A 21,327-nucleotide genomic window follows, 5' to 3' on the forward strand; every position below is an offset into this window, starting at 1 on the left:
TGAAAAATGCCCCAGCTATTTTTCAGTGCAAGATGGATAATTGCTTCAAAGATTGTGAAGAATTTCTAATAGTTTACATTGATGACATATTAGTATTCTCACCTTCAGAAGAAGCTCATGTCCAACATTTAATTAAGATGCTTGATATTTGTGCCAAAGAAGGATTGGTGTTATCACCTTCTAAAATGAAGATTGCTCAACCAGAAATTGAGTTTCTCGGAACTACTGTGGGAAACAGAAAAATCAAGCTCCAGCAACATATTGTAAAGAAGATCATTGATTTTGATGAGCAGAAACTACAAACTCTAAAGGGTCTTAGATCTTGGCTAGGAATTCTCAATTATGCAAGGCCATATATTAAGAATCTAAGTACTCTTTTGGGACCTCTTTACTCCAAAACATCCCCAAATGGTGATCGAAAATTCAAAACTTCTGACTGGGAAATTGTTAAAAAAAATTAGAAGAATTGTTCAAGCACTTCCAGATTTAGAACTTCCCCCTACAGACGCCTATATTATTATTGAAACAAATGGCTCCATGGAAGGATGGGGAGGTATTTGCAAGTGGAAAAAGTCAAAATTTGATTCAAGAAATACTGAACGAGTTTGCGCGTAAGCAAGTGGAAAATTCCCTACAGTCAAAGAAACAATTGATGCAGAAATATATGCATGTATGGAGGCCTTGACTGCAATGAAGATACATTATCTTCATAAAAAAAAGAAATTATTCACAGGACTGACTGTCATGCGATTATCAAGTTCTTCAACAAAACTGTGCAAAACAAGCCCTCAAGAGTCAGGTGGATCTCTTTCATTGATTATATTACAGGAACAGGAGTAGACATTAAATTTGAGCATATTGAAGGAAGAAACAATGAGTTAGCTGATGTCTTGTCAAGGTTAATTCATTATGTAACTTCTGTATCCTATATTCCTGATGACCAAGAGGAATTAGTTCAGATCACTACAACAAAAACCCTTATAGACATCGGTTTTCCACCGGTGTCTATTACATTTTCGACCGATGTCTATGAAGGCGATGTAAAAGGTCTGCCATTTTAGACATCGGGTTAAAACCGGTGTAGTATCACTTAACGACACCGGTGTTCGAATCGGTTATTAACTGGTGTAGTATCACTTAACGACACTATTTCATCAACGGTGTAAAACCGATGTAATATTTTATGTTAATAACACCAGTTTTGGCAGCGGTATACGACCGATGTAAATATTAGTTAATGACACCGGTTTTGCAGTGGCGGAAAACCGATGTTATATCAGTATTTTTTAACAACACAAATTTGATTTCCGAAATAGTGAAAAACCCACAGTAACAAAAAAAATACACAAATATTCACAAATTACACAAATATTCTTCATTCAATAGGATCCATAAAATACACAAATATTTACAAATTACATAAATATTCTTCTTACAACAGTATCCATAAAATACACACACATTCTTTTTACATCAAAAGCTAATAGATATCAGAATCAAGGTAGAACATTCTTTTAACAACACATCAAGGTAGAACATCGTAAGTCAAAAATCAAGCTAAGGCTACATTAAATTATGAGAATTAGAATATGTTCAACTTGCTATCCTGCTTCATTCTTCTTGCGCCTTTCATTTCCCTAATCTCACCACTTTTCACCTTCAAATGCCTAGTTTTCTGAGTTAAAACATCCACTGTTCTAATCTGTCAAACAAAAGTATCATTTGGTCTACTTAACTACAACAAAGAACAAAAACAGAAGAATTATACATGCTGCAAAGTGAGACCATATTGATAACAGGTAGTCGAAGATTGTAAACCTCAAATTTCATTCCCATGCTCTGATGAATCAAGGTATAGCAAGATTTTAAGATTTACGAACTACTAAACAAAAATATCATGAGGAAGAATCTATAGAAGTACCTGGACAACATGGGAAAATTCATTAAGGAATACATTTTGTGTGGCTAGGGACAGATGACTGCAAGCCAAAACCTCCAGCATATGCTTGATAGCCAAATCAAGAACTCCAATAAAAGAATACCACGTATGTAAATGGAAGGAGATAAGGTCAAAAGCATCAAAGATAAATGCACAAATATACAAACAAAGCATAGAGAACCTTCCAACATTGTAGTGAACATGATCAGATATATAACTCCAACCATTTTCTCTATAAACGAAGAGTGTATTCCTGTAAGCTCGAATCACATGTTGTCTCTACATTTTACAGAATGAATGTTTTACAATTAGCACATAAAACTTTGAACATGCTTTAAATATCTGAGACAAGTTTCAATATGAAGATGAATTTGACATGCAATCGAGTACCTGATCAGAAATGTAGTAACGATTTCCAGACAAAACAAGATGAAAACCATACTTGCGTAACATTGGTGGAATGGAAAGCAAATAGCAGTAGGATGCTTGTTCAAGCATCACAGCTGCATGCAGAGAAGGCTCCTAATGAAATATGTACATTAGTTGCACACTTAGACACTCAGGTTTAGTCAATTTTATTTACACACTTATAAGATACTGGTTGAGAAAGACAATGGGAACCATATGACATTATAAGAAATGAAATAGGATTTACCTATTCTAGACTCTAGCTGAATCACTTATTGTTCTAACTTCTAACTATGACTCATTTATGAAAATAGATATTAATGTAATGTGTTTTTTTTAAAATATTATTATGATGTAGATATGAATAATTGGCATAATGTGCTTTTAGAAAATGCTATTCTGATATACTGATGATGTATAAAGGAATTAAATGGTCCAAAAGAACAAGTGTAATCAAATATAATTTTTTTTTAAGCAATAGGATAGTGTTTAACTATGAGGCTTTGAAATGACAACCAAACCCGATAAATTCAACATGTGGGAATCAAATTATCATTAGCAGGATAATAATATCATAAGGAACATTACATGAACACTCTTTTGACACATCCGAAGGCCAAAAGAATCATGTTTACGGATCTTTCACACAAGTATATCAAATTGTTTGATTTTACAAGCAAGATACTCTCAGTTTAAAGTAGAAAATATACCAAAACTATGTAATATCATATCTTAATATATTACAGAACATGGAATAAAAATTAAGAACCCAGACTTCTAGAAAATCAACATAAATACCTCATTAGAAGGTACTTTTAAGCATGCCCGCAATGCTGGATTCTCCAATTTCTGAAGTAATACCCCAAGAGAAGGAAATCCTAATTTTGCCAAAAAAAAATAAAAAAATCTAACTGTCATTTATAAAAAAAATATGATACACACACGCACATCAATACTAGAGGTGCAAACGAATCAAGCCAATTCGCGAGTTTTTCAAGCTAGCTCAAAAAATATTTGATTCGTATTCAAAATTATTGAATTCGAGTAGAACTCGAACATGTTCAATAATTTTTTCGGGCCAAATTCTAACCCATAATATTTTGTTAGATTGTTCACGAGCTGCTCGCGAGCCGAACTCGAATTGAATTCTAATTATTTTAACATTATTTTAACTTAAATATATTCAAATTAAGATTTGAATAATTGGAACAAAATTCAAATTTAAGTTATTTCGAATTATAGTTCGAATATGCTCAAATCAAGGTTCGATCAATTCAAATCGAACTCAAGCTCGAATTTTATTTTGAATCGAGCTCGAGACAAAATTATTTGTATTTTCAAGCTTCGAATATCATATATATTTTTTGAGTTTGAACTCAAATATCAATATTTTCATATTATTCGGCTCGATTTGATTAATTTGCACCCTTAATCTATACATGCATTTATTAAAGTGAATAACTCCAATATGATGTGAGAAGCAAAAAAAAAAAAAAACCTATATTACCTTAAATAACATACAAAGAATTAATTCAACAACCAAACTGACAAAGGTATAAATTTAAATCTTTATGAAGACACAAGTCATAATCACGCGAAGTGGACTTAGGTAGTCTAACTAGCATACATACAGCTTAATTAGAATAGTCATAGGTATCAGAGGTATTGCATTCTCTATATCAATTAGCTAGGAGCTCCAATCAAACTAGTCGAAAACATTAGATAGTTATATCTAACAATCATTCTGAACTAGATCTATCAAAATAGAATCTTTCAGATGTCAGCTTACCAGTATACTTCCCATTTCTTTCATAATCATCAAGAAAATGAGAAACCACAGTGGTTGGAATAACATATCCAATATTTTCAGTGTCTTCGGATCTGAAAACCTAAATGAAATATCTAGTGAGATATGAAAGAAGGTAGAATGCTAATTTAGGTGCAAAAGCAGTACTCAGATGCATTTCCATTAAACATTATTCTGGGACAAAGTTAATCTATAAAAGATTTTTGAAAAGTTTGGAATAGATAAAGTAGGGAAAATAAAAGGCAGATTTAGTAGAAGGAATACCTGGAATGCCACACCAATACACTCACCACGATCATTGAAGGCAGGACCACCACTGTTTCCTGTAAAACAAGTACGTTTCTTTGACAACATTAATATGCTTTTACAAGAATATATCTGTACCTTGCCAGAGAAAGTGGTGCAATAACATCCAACTATCTAAAAAATAAAATGCTATCTTTCTAGCAAGGAAACTAGGTTGAGTTACCAACCAGGGTTTATTGCAGCATCAATCTGAATATCAAGCAGATAAGAGGATCCATGAGCATACTAACCTGAAACAGAAGCAAAAAAAAAAGTGATTAATATTAAAAAACTCATTTGGACACCATGTTCTAAAATTTTCAACCAACTTAAAATTGATAACACTTAAGTCAGCAATTTATCATCTATAAAACAATCTCAGCAAGAATATAAAATTCACCAAAAAAAATACTAAAAGCTTATGATCACAATTTCATGAAATCAAACCTCAATTCATGATACCACACCCTTTGTCACAGAGATTGTATCTCCACCCAAGTGGATATCCTACAACAGTTACTGAATCCTGTGTATCATATAACTTGTTAGTTTGATGAACTATAGAAGAACAACTAGATTAAATAACCCTATAGAAAAGAGAGCCTTAGAAAATGTGAAGTGCTTTAACTTTGTGAAGCACTGGGGGGGGTGGGCGGTACATGGACCGGCTGACGAGGGCCCTCAGATCGTCCGCCTTCTACGGCAGCAGCAGCTCGTACACGTCTCTCTTCTCTTTTGCAGACATCACCCTCAACTGCTCCGGCGACATATGCAGATTCCAGCGGTGAGAATCGCCACGCGCTCCACCGACTCCGCCTCCATCTCCGCCAGGCGGAACGCCACGAACCCGCCGTAGCTGATCCCCATCACGGAGTACCGGGCAACCCCGAGGAGGCGCATCGCCTTCGCGACGCACCGCGCCTGGTAGCCCACGGAACAATCAGCGCAGGAGGAACGGGATCTGCCGAAGAAGAGGAGGTCCAGGATATAGAGATCGAAGGAGCGGGATAGGGCCCCGATCTGGCACTCCCATTGCCACTTTGAGTTGCCGCCGAAGCCGTGAATGAGGAAGAGGGCAGGCTTCCGGCTAGCGCGGCGGGGGTTGGGGCCCCATATGTACAGTGACGCGTGGCCGAGGTCGAGCATGACGGGTCGGAGACCGCAACGGAGGAAGGAGAGGTGGAGCAACAACTCGCACAGGGAGACGAAGGAGAGCAGGCGTCGGGCGATGGCGACGACTCGGCGGAAGAGGGAGAGGAGGGCGACGGCGAGGAGCAGAAGCAGGTGGTGAAAGAATTTCGTGGATGCCATCGCGATAGAGATCGATGGGAATGGGTTTAGGTTTGGGGGGAGAGGAAGGTAGGAGGAGAGGCGTTGTGTGGCAGACGGTTCGAGTCGCGGTTACGCTAGACTGCCACTGCCTGCCCGCTTCACATTAATAAAACCTGCTTACGATATTGGTTTAGGTTTGGAGATAACTTCGTGAAGTGTTATAAATTTGGACTGGTGGAAAAATTAAATTATTATTTTTAGTTCATTAACACCGGATTTTAAAAACCGCTGTTAAAACCGGTGTCTATTGACAAAAAAAAGGTGCTCATAGACACCAGCAAAAAAATCAATGTCTATGAGCGAAAATCTGCGCTCATAGACACCGGTTTTTGGAAAATCCTGTGTAAAATACTCAAAGACATTGGTTTTTGTTAAAACCGTTGTTGTTCCACCGATGTCTATGAGGGTTTTTCTTGTAGTGGATGATTGAAGATTCGATTGATGAGACTAAAGAGGCTTCAATCCTCATCAAGAACTAGATGTCAAGCACTATCTGCTCAATTATTCCAGCACTCAGAAGTAATCAGGACAGCTGTATAAACTTTAGAAACTGAGCCCCGGGGAGTCATTCCTTTAGTTTAGGTGGTATTGTAAAAACTATGTGTGACCCTGGTTTTGAAGAAAAAGGAGTGAGGCAGCTGTAAAGAAGAAGATATGATAAGATGCGATGGGGCCCCCAAATGTGTACCTGGTCTTATCTTGTCTCTTCCAATAGCCTCTATATAAACTCCTTAGTGATACTAAGCAAGACAGACGGGAAAAACCTGAAGTCTTACTTAGTTCTTTAGCCACTCTTGAGTTCATGAGCTACCTTAGCCTATACTCAAGTTGATCCTCGCAACACCTTGTAAAATTCCTGGTATTGTGCCATACTCCAAGGGTATTACATAAAATCTTTTGTTTACCCCTAGTGCTTTTATTTGGTGTTGTTGCTACATTTGTTACATTTTGGTATCATAGCCAAGGGTATTACATAAAATATTTTGTTTACCCCTGGTGCTTTTATTTGGTGTTGTTGCTACATTTGTTACATTTTGGTATCAAAGTCATGATTGGCTAAAACCTTTAATAGGTACTCTGGTGAAAGCATCTAGAGGTATTGATCTAAATCAATACCTCTAGATGCTTTCACTAGAGTACCTATTAAAGGTATTATCCAATCATGGCTCTGATACCAAAATGTAACAAATGTAACAACAACACCAAATAAAAGCACCAAGGGTAAACAAAAGATTTTATATAATACCCTTGGAGTATGGTACAGTACCAAGAATTTTACAAGGTGTTGCAAGGATCAACTTGAGTATAGGCTAAGGTAGCTCATGAACTCAAGAGTGGCTAAACAACAAAGTAAGACTTTAGGTTTTTCCCATTTGTCTTGCTTAGTATCACTAAGGAGTTTATATAGAGGCTATTGGAAGAGACAAGATAAGACCGGGTACACATTTGGGGGCTCTATCGCATCTTATCATATCTTCTTCTTTACAGCTGCCTCACTCCGTTTTATTCAAAACCAGGGTCACACATAGTTTTTACAATACCACCCTAAACTAAAGGAACGACTCCCCGGGGCTCAGTTCCTAAAGTTTATACAGCTGTCCTGATTACTTCTGAGTGCTGGAATAATTGAGCAGATAGTGCTTGCCAGCTGGTTCTTGATGAGGATTGAAGCCTCTTTAGTCTCATCAATCGAATCTTCAATCATCTGAAATAATTCCTCTTGGTCATCAGGAATATAGGATACAGAAGTTACATAATGAATTAACCTTGACAAGGCATCGGCTAACTCATTGTTGCTTCCTTCAATATGCTCAAATTTAATGTCTACTCCTGTTCCTGTAATATAATTAATGAAAGAGATCCACCTGACTCTTGAGGGCTTGTTTTGCACGATTTTGTTGAAGAACTTGATAATCGCATGACAGTCAGTCCTGAGAATAATTTCTTTTTTATCCAGATAATGTATCTTCATTGCAGTCAAGGCCTCCATACATGCATATATTTCTGCATCAATTGCTGTTTTGACTGTAGGGAATTTTCCACTTGCATAGGGGCAGACTCGTTCAATATTTCTTGAATCAAATTTTGACTTTTTCCACTTGCAAATATCTCCCCATCCTTCCATGGAGCCATCTGTTTCAATTATAATATAGGTGCCTGTAGGGGGAAGTTCTAAATCTGGAAGTGCTTGAACAATTCTTTTAATTTTTTTAACAATTTCCCAGTCAGATGTTTTGAATTTTTTATCACCATTTGGGAATGTTTTAGAGTAATGAGGTCCCAAAAGAGTACTTAGATTCTTAATATATGGCCTTGCATAATTGAGAATTCCTAGCCAAGATCTAAGACCCTTTAGAGTTTGTAGTTTCTGCTCATCAAAATCAATGATCTTCTTTACAATATGTTGCTGGAGCTTGATTTTTCTGTTTCCCACAGTAGCTCAGAGAAACTCAATTTCTGGTTGAGTAATCTTCATTTTAGAAGGTGATAACACCAATCCTTCTTTGGCACAAATATCAAGCATCTTAGTTAAATGTTGGACATGAGCTTCTTCTGAAGGTGAGAATACTAATATGTCATCAATGTAAACTACTAGAAATTCTTCACAATCTTTGAAGCAATTATCCATCTTGCGTTGAAAAATAGCTGGGGCATTTTTCAGGCCAAATGACATTACTAACCATTCGTATAAGCCTTATGGTACTAAGAAAGTCGTCCAGGGAATTGAATCAGGGTTCATCATTACTTGATGGAAACTAGACTTTAGGTCAAACTTAGAAAATATCCAACTATTGCCTATCTTCTTCAAAATAAGATTAATGCTTGGCAAAGAATACTGGTCCTTGTAAGTGTTATCATTAAGAGTCTTATAGTTAAATACTAACCTTCCTTTGCCTTTCTTTTCCTGACCAATAATTGGATCCATTGTAGTTCCAGATTGGACAATAAAAGCCATAGTCCTGTGTCTGCTGGTACTAGGTCTAATAACTTTCAGTGATAATAAGGCATCAATATGTACCTTGAAACTAGACTCCATTGCAGGGGTAATATGCTTCAAGGGTTTGTCCTGGATAGTTAAATCCGGGTTGATTATGTCCAGAGTACATATAACCCTGTTGTTTGCCCAATGTAAAATAGGATTTTCTCCAATATATCCAACATCCTTTAATATCTTCATAAGTGGTGCAAATTGTAGCTTAAAATTGGTATTATAACCACAGCATACCTTAGATGCTAATTCATCATTCAAGGTTATAAATTCTTCTTCGTCCATCTCTAATTCTGGTATAGCATGTGCTGAAATGTTGACTTCTAGTGTAGTATTAATGGTTGTAATACTTCTATAGAATTTTATTTCCGATCCTTCAATTCGAAGTCCCCTTGCTACTATTCTAATAAAATTACAACCCAAAAGTATTTGGATTCCGTCCTTTAAATTCATGTGTAGTTGATAAGTAAAAGGAATTCAGAATTTATGGGTACTTATAGTCATCATACCATCCTTGACTTTCATCCTCATTTCTTGCTGAGAATTTATACCCGAGAAAACAACCTTGTAGTTTATTTCTTGAAAGGCTTCCTTCGGAAGAGCATTCTTGCAAATACAACATTTTGTTGCTCCTGTGTCTAAAATGGCCTGAACCTTTGTGTCTAGAATGCCAGGAATATGGAAGATTATTTCCATATTATATAATCTATTGAGTAGAGATTTTGTTAGAGCAGAGAATGCTACTTCTTTCTCATTACTGGTGTCATTTGTGGAACCGAATAACCCTGCATCTCTTTGGGTAGGAGTCAAAGTCGCAACTTCTTTAATTTGAGGAGTAATAATTTTTTCCAGAATAAATTGTGCCACGCTATCACCTGCTTTGAGTGAAATTATACTGTCAGAATTATTTATAAGTAAGATTTGAATTTCACCTCGATAATCTGCATCAATTACTCCTGCTCCCACATCTAACTTAAGTCGTGCTGATGCTCCTAATCTTGCTGCCAACCTTGCATAATGTCCTTCAGGGAATTCCAGGCTTATTCCTATTTTTACTAACTTTCTATCTCTTGCAGGGATATGTATTGCTTTATCAAGAAAAAGATCATATCCTGTCGCTCCTTTAGTTTGTCGTTAAGGAATTTTTTCTGTTTTAGTTATCTTTCAAATTTTAAGAAATTCAAAAGTTACCTCTTTTGTTGTCACCTCCTCTTTCCCTAGAAGAAAAGGCATAAATTCCTTATCCGAAGCTTGATCTTCATCATCGTTGTCTTCAATCATAATAGCCTTACCCTTTTGTTTAATAAGACTGGACTGCAAATGTTGCGTGTAGTCTAGTAATTCTCAAATTATTTCTTCCTGCATCTGATAAGGCGGTATGAGTTGTGTTTCCTTGTAAGGGATGGCTTTCCCTAGGTAATATTTGCTGCATGATGAGCTGTTGGTGCGGGAAGCATCTGACGATCGAACTTGTGTTTTTATAATGGCAAAGGATTCAAATTTAAGGTGCTTTGTGATCTAACAGTTTGAATAAGTTTGCAGAAAAGTCCTAAGTGTACTTAGGTAAAAGTCCTAATTGCGGTTAGGCAGGTGGAAAACCCTAGGGGGTGGTAACCCTAGGTTATAGGGGGTGGTAACTCTATGCGGAAAATCTTGGCAGGTCGAGGGCTTCAGGCAAAAGTCCTAGGGGGTGGTAACCCTAGGTGGAAAGTCCTGGTGTCATGAACCAGGTGGAAGACTGGACGGGTCGAGGAGCAGGCGTCCAGCAGAAAGTCCGAAAGCATCGAGCGCCAAGCAAAAGTTTAGTCGATCTGGAGGATCGTGCTGGCATCAGGTAAATCTCCCGAGTGGAGTAGGTGAGGACGCATTCCCTGTAGAGGGAACAATAGGCGTCGGGTCGACCTAGGGTTTCCGATAGGAAATCCGAAATCAGACCCGGATAGTCCGGAGACTGTCAATATCTTATTTATAACTATTATGTGCTAACTTTGTTTTGCAGGGCATGTGTTTGGGACTAACACATTTTGCAGGAACAAAGAAGCAACCTTAAGCCACGAATGAACAGTGCCTAAGGTGCTTCCATGGAGCTTGGAGGTGCCTCAGGTGCAAGACTAAAGGTAGTTGCGCAATAGGCTTGGAGGCGTCTCAGACGGAGCTTGAGGCGCCTTGGACCAGGGCTTAAAGGTGCCTTGGAGTGGCCATGGAGGCTCCTCAAGCAGGATAAGAGAAGAAGCTTTCAGCGCTAATCCACGCGGTTGACTCGGCTTATTGGAGGCGCCCTGGATGGTGTTGGAGGTGCCTCCAGCAGTGAATAAAAGCACGTCTCGAGGCAGCAGCAATTCATTCGATTTCAAAGCAACCTTTCTACATCCCACTGCACAAGAGACACCCAGAAGTGTTGTAGCAACACCCCGATGACCCGGAGCATTAATTTTGCTAATCTTGTTGTCGGTATAATTTTTAGTACACTTAATTGTAAATCCTTTATTGTACCAAACTTTCGATATTATAGTTGTTGCCCACCAGAAGCGATCAAAGATCGCGGACCTTGGAGTAGGAGTCGCCACAGGCTCCGAACCAATTAACCAACTTGTGTTAGCGTTTGTTCTTTTCTTTTCCGCTGCGTTTTATCTACTCGATACGTTTTAAATCGAACGAAATAGCCATGAGCGCTATTCACCCCCCCCCCCCTCTAGCGCTTCTCGATCCAACAATTGGTATCGGAGCGGGGTCGCTTCGATTTGGTGCAACCACCAATCAAACTTTTTTTTTTGTGGTTATTTTCAGTTTTACGGAGTCAGTTAGAATTAGCTTAATAGCTACATTCTAATTCTTTTTACGAATCAATTTTTGCTCAAAATTGGTGCAACACCACTCGAGCTCGTTATTTTAACTTTATTCCTGCACTACTAATCCAAGACCTAGTCTTGGGACATCTCGTTCTTTTTTTGTACTTGCATATTAACAAAATGGCCCAGCAAGAAGGGGTTCAACAAGAAGGACCTCAAGAAGGTAGTTCAATCTAAGGAAGCTCAATCAAGGTCGAAGGTAAAATTTGAAGTGACGTGTTATGGCTGCAACCAGAAGGGACACATCAAGGCCAACTATCCCAACCAGAAGGAGGTAAAGAAACAAAGAAAGAAAAAGGTCTTGAAGGCAACATTCGAAGAATCTTCCTCAGAAGATGACGACGACGAACTCGATCAGACGAGTCTCCTTGCACTGATGGCCTGGGACCAGATCAATATGTTCGAGAGTGAAAGCGAGTCAGAATCTAAATCAGAAAGAAGCCACAGATCAATATCCGTTTCTGAAGGGCCTGAACCCACTGTAAGTATTCTGCGTTTAAACAATTTGGTTAATTATTTATTACGTAAATTAGCAAAATCCAATATTCGGATCAAGTCACTTCTGAAAGAGGTAACAACCCTTAAAGAAGTGACCAATCCCAAATCCTTGTCTGAATCCGTTCAGACTAGAACCTCGACTCAAGTCCAAAAGCTTGAGAAAGAGAATTCCAACATGAAAATTCAGGTCAAGGATTTGAAGACCGCATTGCAATGGTTCACTTTGGGTTCCAAGAATCTTGACCTGATTCTTGGAAAACAAAAAGTTGTATACAACAGATCCGGAATTGGATTCAAGCCTAAAAAGAAGTATAGATCGTATTTATCACTTGTACACAGAACAAATAGAAAGGTGGCCCAAGCATGGATACCCAAGTCCAACTTGGTCAATCAAGTTGGACTTGGTCAATATTGGGTTCCCAAGGATCAAGTACATTACCTTGATAGATCATATCAAGGCTATGATCCAGGGGGAGCCAAAAGAAAAACTGTATTAATAAATTGATAAATCATTAAAAGAACATAATTAAAATTTAATTAAATTAAAAGGAAAAACTTAAATCTAATTTATAAATAAAAATATATAAAATTATCAATAATTTAGGTGGAGACTCCAGAATAGCTGGCACCTCCATAACTAACCTACCCGGCAGGGTAACCCAAACCAAGCTACCCGGCAGGGTCATTAGAACTAATTAGAAAGGGAACAAGTTTAACTTGACCTATAGTACTAGTGAAAATTTGGATGATAGTACGTTAGGGAAGCTTAGTCTATGCATGTCTAGGAAGATATGGCTTCGACCTGGTACATTTGGCTAAGTGGAACTAACCGAAGCTACCCTTTATGGATCCTAACCACTTAGACCAAAGTTTTGTATTAAGTTCGGTGGATAGGACTATTTGGAAAACTTCGAAGGCATGGTTATTTTAATGATGTCCAAGTGACTCATCATAGCCCAGAAGTTTATCCAAAGAATGTCTATTTGTTGAGCCCAAAGCTAAACTTGAAATTAACAAAAAGTTAAACCAAACCCTATAATTGAACCTAATTCATCTCACAAAATTATAGGATTCCCTGATTTGAAATTTAGATCGGGTGAGATGATTAAGAATTAATTCAAATCGAATTATTAAATAAAATCAAATTAATTAATCAAATTTAATTAATCAAATTAAATTAAAATTAAATTAAAATTAAAATTAAAATTAAAATTAAAATTAAAATTAAATTAAAATAAATTATTAAATTAAAATAAAATTAAAATTAAAATTAAATTAAATTTAAATTAAATTAGAATTAAATTAAAATAAAATTAAATTAAATTAAATTAGAATTAAAGTAAAATAAAATTAAAATTAAATTAAATTAAAATTAAATTAAATTAAAAATAAATTTGAATTAAAATTAAATTAATTAAATTAAATTAAATTAATTAAATTAAAATAAAATTAATAAAATTAAAATCAAATTGAAATTTAAATTAATAAAATTAAAATTAAATTAAAATTAAAATTAAATTAAATTAAATTAAATTAAAATTAAAATAAAATTCAAATTTAAATTAAGTTAAAATTAAATTAAATTTCAAATTTCAAATTAATTAACTTAAAGTATATTTAAATTAATTAACATAAAATTTTTTTAAACCTTAATTAACTTAAAATTTCTCAAAATTAATTACCTTAATTATTCCTCGAAAGGTACTTAAAACTGTAACGACCACCCTCCTTACTACTCTGAGGGTGACCGCTACTGTTTCTACTAACTACACATAACTGGTACTACTTACTCTAATACTAGAGATACTTCAAACTATTGAAAACATATCAGAACATGCCTCTAAATAGCAGCATATAATTTCTTGATACATTTTTTTTTTTTAGATCGAACATGCAATTAAGTGAAGCAACAAGTAAGCATAACATACGGACAGATGAAGCTTAAATACTTCTACTGCTTGCTACATCTTTTGTTAACTTGCATTCATTAACAGAATATAGTTATTCATTCTACAAATTAAAACTACTGTTCATCAGTTTCAAACAGCCGAACATCACATGCAATGCTTCCATAAGATGAAAACTCATATAATAATACTAGCATGCAAAGCAGTTACCAAGAAAAGTTCCCCTAATCAGCAAAACCCTTATCATGCTGCATACATCACCACAGGTATCTCACGCATGTTACAATTTTCATAATGGCATTCAGAACTTGTGATCATATATATAAATCTTTGCATAATTCGGTCATGACTACTCCTACTGATGACGCATTGCAAAGAAATTCATTACTAGCCAAGCCTTTAAACATTAACAAGGAAACATTAACTAAACAATAGTGAAACCTTAACTGAACTCATGGCAGATTAAAATTCCAACAGTAACAAAAGAATACTGAGCATAGGAAACTGCCAATTCTTAGGAGAAATAAACTCTCATACCACAGTTTAGCTATCCAAGTATACTATTTACTGCAATTGAATTATTTTCTCTACAGCAGAAAGAGTTAAATTAATCATGCGGCAGTTTTCCATTGAAGCAAAACTCACTACTCAAACTTGAAAACTAATCCAGAATAAGGAAAAAAAAAAGACATGTTCTCAGCTTTAACAGTTAATCCAACTAACTGACAGGAAGATGACGAAACTAGTATTGCCAGGAAACTACTCTACAGCAAACTCCAATTAATTGTTCTAACATTTAAAGGAAGCAATCTAAAACAATCCTTAGCAATGCAAAATAAATTCTACTCTAACAGAAACATAAACACCAGCAAATATGATTTCTAAACTCTTCTAGCAAAGGTCCCAAGCTTCCATATCCGCCACCACACACACACCACCAACGTCTCCTTGTCGCCTTCCTCTATAACACTTTAGCTTTTCCTTTACTCTTATCTGTATCTGCAGTAGGAGGAAAATAGTATCTATAAGCTAAAAGCTTAGTAAGTGCTATTCTACTCACAAAAACTCGATAAGAAATGCATGTGCATAAAGGAAAACAGGAAATACATGCTCCACATGAAAATAGCAACTAAAACTAAATCATGCATCTCTAAAAGGAACAACAGATTCAACTTTCTGAAATTTATAACTTGGATAAAAGAACTTGTTCCATTTGTTCCCCAACTTATACTTTTATACTTTAAAATAATATTCAACTTTTCTTGGGCCCGGCATTGTACCACTTTGCGCGCATTCTTAATGAGAATCGAGGTAGCTAATCCCGAAACCACTAAGATACTTCTAGACCTTGTGCCTAGGGGCAACTTGGAGCCCATCCCTTGGACTTTGTGTCCGGTACATGCCCTTTAAAAGTAAAATACTTTTTTTTTCTTTAAATACTTCTTATAATAAAATGTCTTGGCATTTTTTTAAGCACTTAGTGTGCTTTGATTCTAAATTCTGGAATTCAGGATCAACTTGTGACTTTAGTCTTGCTTGCTTGTACTTCTCACATATATACATTATACAAGGGGTTCTAAAACCATATTCCACTGATGTATAAAAGTATATATTCAAAACAAAGCTCAACAGCAATTAAAAACTACTTGGTCATAGGAAATGAATTTGGTTAAGCCCACGGCAGCAACAAATTCCGAACAGCAAGATTGTAAAACCAACTTATTTCTGAACCTTAACAGTCCTTTGATCATGCGGTGACTTGAAGGAAATATGACTACTTAGACATGCTTGAAATGTAAGGTAAATACATTTAAATTAACATGTTGTAACACTCAAGGAAGACATTCTGTCCGTGCTCAAAAAAAAACATTCTGTCCGTGCTAAAAAAAATATCAAAAGAACATGATCCAAGTCTTAAACCGAGTTGTTAGAGCAAGGCTTGAAATCAAAACCATATGCTAGAATGAAAAGCTGCTCTTGTTCATTACACAACAACAAAAACGCAATCGAAAACCCCGAAAGCTACTCCTACCGCAGGTGAGAAGCACTTACAATGGGTTCTTGGACTTACAACCGAAGAAAGAGATCTAGGGTTCGGATGAGGTGAAGGTTTCGGCGATCCCTTCCTATCCGCGTGTTCTCCTTGACGAGGAGACCACGAATCCGCGAACAACTCCCGGAAGGAAGTGCTCGCCGGCCACCGGAAACGAGCCCTAGCGTCGTCGCCCCCTTTTCGCCCGAGAAAGAAGAATCACGCCGTCGGGAGAGAAAAGGAGAGGAAAGTTTTGGTTTAGGTCACTGGAAAAACACTTAACCCTTTATAACCTAGTTTTAATCCGATTCCAACTATGCTTTAATTTATTTCTCCCCAACTTAGTTAACAAAGCCCATATAGCTCAGCTGGTTGAGCCGTGTCCGGTTGGGTCAGTCCAACCCGAGGTCGTGGGTTCGAGCTTCGGTTTTGACAAATTTTTTGTCAACTTCCTTTCGTTTTGTAAAAATATCAAACGACTTCCAAAAATTACGTAAAAATACTCTAAAAATTCCTAAAAATCTCTAGAATATTTTAAAAGTATTTCCAAATATTTTTATGGACATTTGGAACTCGAAATAAGGAAAATTGGGTCATTACAAAAACAAACTCAACCATCTCACAATCACCCATAGGAATAACTGAGTGTTAACCTAAATTGGGTGAGATGGAAAATTAGGGACTTATTTCAATCAAACTATCTTTTGATCCATCAAAATGAATCCAATTCAAATACTTTATGTGTAGGAATTGGATCAATGGATGTTGGATAGTGGATGCTCCAAACATATGACTAGAGATAGGTTAAAGTTCACTAAGCTCAAATGCAAGAACCTAGGATCAGTTGTATTCGGCAACGACGGTAAACTTAAGGTAATTGGAAAGGGTAATATCAAACTTAGTTCCGATTTCATTATTCGAAACATTTTATTAGTTGAAAATTTTAACTTTAATTTATTGAGTATAAGTCAATTGTATGATAGTGGCTACTTACTTTTGATAATTCTGGGTGCTTAGTTAAAAATATTCATAACCCCGAAATCGTACTTAAGGGGCTTAGAAAAAATAACATCTACACAATTGACCTGCCCATATCCTCAACAAAGTATCTCTTGACACAACAAGAGGAAACCAACCTGTGGCACAGAAGACTGGGTCACACTCATGTCAAACTCATTTCGAAAATGAGTTGAAATGGCTTAGTTAGAGGGCTACCCAAATTAAGGAAATCAGAAAATACAATTTGCCAAGCTTGCCAACAAGGTAAACAAACCAAATCAACTCACAAGTCAACCAATCTAGATAGAACTGACTCCTTACTTGAGCTCCTACATTTAGATCTATTTGATTCACATGGAGCCAAGTCACTAAGCAAGAACCAGTACTGCTTAGTCATAATTGATGATTACTCTAGGTTCACTTGGGTACAGTTTCTAAAAACAAAAGATGAAACATTTGAAGCTTTTAATAATTTTTGCAAATTAACAGAAAATGAAAAAGATACCAAAATTAAAAGAATAAGAAGTGATCATGAGGTGAATTTGAAAATCATAGGTTTACCCAATTTTGTAAAATCAATGGATACAAACATTAATTTTCATGCCCTAGAACCCCCCAACAAAACGGACTAGTGGAACGAAAAAATAGAACCCTACAAGAGGCCACTAGAACCATGTTAGCCGAAGCAATAAATACAGCAAAGTACATTCAAAATAGAATTTTGATTAACAAATTATACAATAAACCCCCCTATGAAATATACTATAACAAAATTCCCAACTTGAACTATTTAAAAGTATTTGGATTGGATGTAAAGTTCACATTTTAAACACTAAAGATTACTTAGGAAAATTTACACCCAAATCAGTCCAAGGAATATTTTTAGGGTACTCCTCAACCAGTAGGGCCTATAGAGTCTATAACCAAAATACCCTAAAAGTTGAAGAAATAACTAATGTAATCTTTGATGAAGAGAATAACCTACTTAATATAAATGAAAATGTTCATTATCCCAAGAATTATAGAAGATGATGAAATTCAACCTAATACTAGTAAACCAGAGGAACTAATTACTGACCCGAGTATAAGACCAACAAGAATAAGTATTTCTCACCCACCTGACCAAATTTTGGGTGACCCAAACCTAGGAGTTAGAAATAGATCTTCTTATAGAAACCTAAGTCAGATATCCCTTATTTCTAAGATTGAGTTGAAGACTATAGAAGAAGCCCTTCCTGACCCAGACTGGATCATTGCTATGCAGGAAGAGTTAGCCCAATTTGATAGAAACCAAGTCTAGAAACTTGTACCTAAACCCATAGATAAGTCTATAATTGACACCAAATGAGTATTTAGGAACAAATTGGATGATCAGGGTGATATAGTAAGAAATAAGGTCAGACTAGTAGCCAAAGGGTTTAGCCAGGTTGAAGGGCTAGATTATGATGAAACCTATGCACCAGTAGCTAGACTCGAATCCATTAGAATGATGTTGGCATATGCAACACATAAAGGATTCAGGTTATACCAAATGGATGTCAAGTCAGCTTTCTTAAATGGGTTTATTAAAGAAGAGGTATATGTAAGCCAACCGCCAGGATTTGAGGACCTAGACAACCCAAACCATGTATTTAAACTGAAAAAGGCCTTATATGGACTAAAACAAACACCTAGTGTAATGACCCAAAATTTCCTTGTCTTAAGTTCTAAAAGTCCTTATTAATACTTAGAAATGCTTTAAAATATTCTAGAGATTTTTAGGAATTTTTAGAGTATTTTTATGTAATTTTTGGAGGTCGTTTGGTATTTTTACCAAAAGGAAGAAGTTTCAAAAATAAAGAAGTTCGGCCGAGGTTCGAACCCGCGACCTCCGACATGAACCAAGTCTTAAGCGATGCGTGATAGCCAAGTGCCCAAGCGGGCTGTGCTAATTAAGGAAAGAGCGAAAAATATTTATATGGTAGTAGATAACAAGAATATCTAGGTATTAAGAGAGGAATCGGGTTTAATCTTTCCTTGACCTAACTTCTTCTCCTCTCTTGCGCGTGCGGCAGCTCCTCTCAGGCAGAAACGAAGCCAAACCTAGGGCATGTCTTCGGCGGCCGGCGAGCACCTTTCTCCGTGAGGTCTTCACACCTTCATGATCCCCTCGTCGAGAAGAGCAAGTAGATACAAAGAGATCGTCGAGATCTGCAAGTCTCCGAAACCCTAGAAGCATTAGAAGTCTCCTTTTTTTCGGTTGTAAGCTCAAGAACACCTCTGTAAGTTGCTACTCACCTGCAGTAGGATAGCTCCGAGGTTTATTCCTTGTTCCTCTCCTTGTTCCCGAAGCTTTGCATGAAACCTTAGAGTTTGCTTGTAGGTGAATTGATGAGGTATTGTTGTCTCACAGCATGCCTCAAGAGTTGTACTTCCTTTTTATTTCACAACACGCCCTCAAGAGTTGTATTTCTTTTATTGCTATTCTTTTTGTCAAGCTAGGACAACCCTTATATTTAGCATACAATTTTGGATTCCTTGTTACTGCCATGAGCATGAAATAGTCTTCATTTATAGTAGCATGCAGATTTAGGTTCTTACCTTGCCACGGTACTGAGCATGAATGGTTTATGATTAGCCTCGCAGTTTTCTGTTTATGGTTCCTTTGTGGCCTTAGTGAGCATGAACAACCCTACCATGAACGTGCAGATTTAATTAATTCCATGCTATCCAATGAGTATGAGTAGTTTTATTTTAGAGCATGCAATTACAGAATTTATGCTACTTTCATGAACCTAAATGGCTTCTCATTTTGTACATGTAGTCCTAGATTTTCTATGCCATTTAATAAGCATGAATAGCCATGAATTTTGGTGGAGTGTTTATGTGTTCCATTAAACCCTTTTTGAGGATTATGAGTAGCTATAAGTAAGAAAAGACCAAGGTCTTGATAGGATTCCTAAATTTTAAGAATTGGGATCAGCAGCACACCAAGTGCTCAAAGAAATGCCAAGGTATTTTATTATAAGAATATTAAAGATAACAAGTATTTTATTTTTAAAAGGCTAGTACCCGACTTCCAAGGTTGTCGTTAAACAAATCCAGGTGACCAATTCCAAGGTCTTGGTCCTGGTAAGACCAAGGTCTTTACCCTCGTAGGACTGGTGACTAGCTACCACAGTCTCTATTAGGGAGTGTGCATTGGTACTAAGCCTGGGCCCAAGAGAAGCTTTATTATTATTTTGAAGTATTAAACTGTATGTATTTGAACTAGCAAAGCAAGTGTCATAAAAGTTTAATTCAACAAGTTAGCTTCTTTATTTTCAAGTTCAGCAAGTTAGAATTGAAGGTTTCTTTTAGCACTACAAACCTTAGTTTAATTGCTACTTTCATGAAGCATTGCAGATATTAATTTTAATTAGCAGATTTCTAGATTTCTTTGCTATTAGAATTACATGAGTAGATTTTCTAGTTTCCATTTGCTATTATTAAGCACGTGCAGCTTTTATTGGCCATGAGTTGAGCATGACCAGTTTTCTTTACTATTAGATATACATGAGCAGATTCTTTAGTTTTCATTTGCTATTGATTCAAGCATGAGCAGTATTGATTCTTATTTCTAGTTCCTTGCTATTAGTTGAGCTTGAGTAATTTTCCTTGCTATCAGATGAGCATGAGCAGCTTCCCTGTTAAAGCATTCAGTTTCTAGTTTCTTTTTTAATACATGCATATCCGAGTTTTGTGAGTTAGATAGCGCTTACTAAGTAATTTTGCTTATAGATTACATTTCCTCTTACTGCAGATAAAGGAAAGGAAAATCTATAGCAAAGGAAGGCGACAAGGAGGTGTTCGATGATATGTGATGCCAGGACTATGGGAGAAACTTGGGGCATTATTAAGTTTTCGTGTTTTAGTAGTTAAGAAACATTTGAGATTATTCTTGTTTTAGATCGCATGTTAAGATGAGTTCTGTTTAGTAAGTAGATACTTTTGTGTTTGCATTGAGATATAGTTTCATATGTTTCTGCTATTATGAGTTATATGTGCATGTTCTGAATTTTGGAGTATTGTATTGTATTTTAGTCCTGCCGAACAGCATATACTCTGCCGAAATTTTAAGTTTTCTGGAAAAATTTAAGTACAATTTGTTACACTAGTTAAGTAAGAGTTTATAGTAGTTATGTAACCGACACCTTTAGAGAGTAGTGAGAAGGGTGGACGTTACACCTAGGGCATGGTATGAACAGTTATCTAATTACCTAATTTCCAAGTGCTTTAACCAAGGTCAAATAGATCAGACCCT

At 36.3% G+C, this 21,327-nt stretch overlaps 1 protein-coding gene and 1 long non-coding RNA gene across 2 annotated transcripts; both read right to left on the reverse strand.

Moving 5' to 3' along the window:
• Window positions 1-3,125: 3,125 nt before the first annotated feature.
• LOC122040068 lies at window positions 3,126-4,656 on the reverse strand. Its single transcript, XR_006128495.1, has 4 exons — window positions 4,628-4,656; window positions 4,419-4,477; window positions 4,137-4,236; window positions 3,126-3,225 (listed from the first exon to the last, which is right to left on the reverse strand). It is a non-coding gene; the product is annotated as an uncharacterized LOC122040068 (long non-coding RNA).
• Window positions 4,657-5,189: 533 nt separating this feature from the next.
• LOC122044024 (uncharacterized protein Mb2734-like) lies at window positions 5,190-5,750 on the reverse strand. The gene has a single exon (XM_042604571.1). It carries the CDS (start codon window positions 5,748-5,750, stop codon window positions 5,190-5,192), a length of 561 nt encoding a protein of 186 aa, XP_042460505.1.
• Between the last annotated feature and the right edge of the window lie 15,577 nt (window positions 5,751-21,327).

This window comes from Zingiber officinale, chromosome 2A, assembly GCF_018446385.1.
Source record: "Zingiber officinale cultivar Zhangliang chromosome 2A, Zo_v1.1, whole genome shotgun sequence".
Lineage (NCBI taxonomy): Eukaryota > Viridiplantae > Streptophyta > Magnoliopsida > Zingiberales > Zingiberaceae > Zingiber > Zingiber officinale.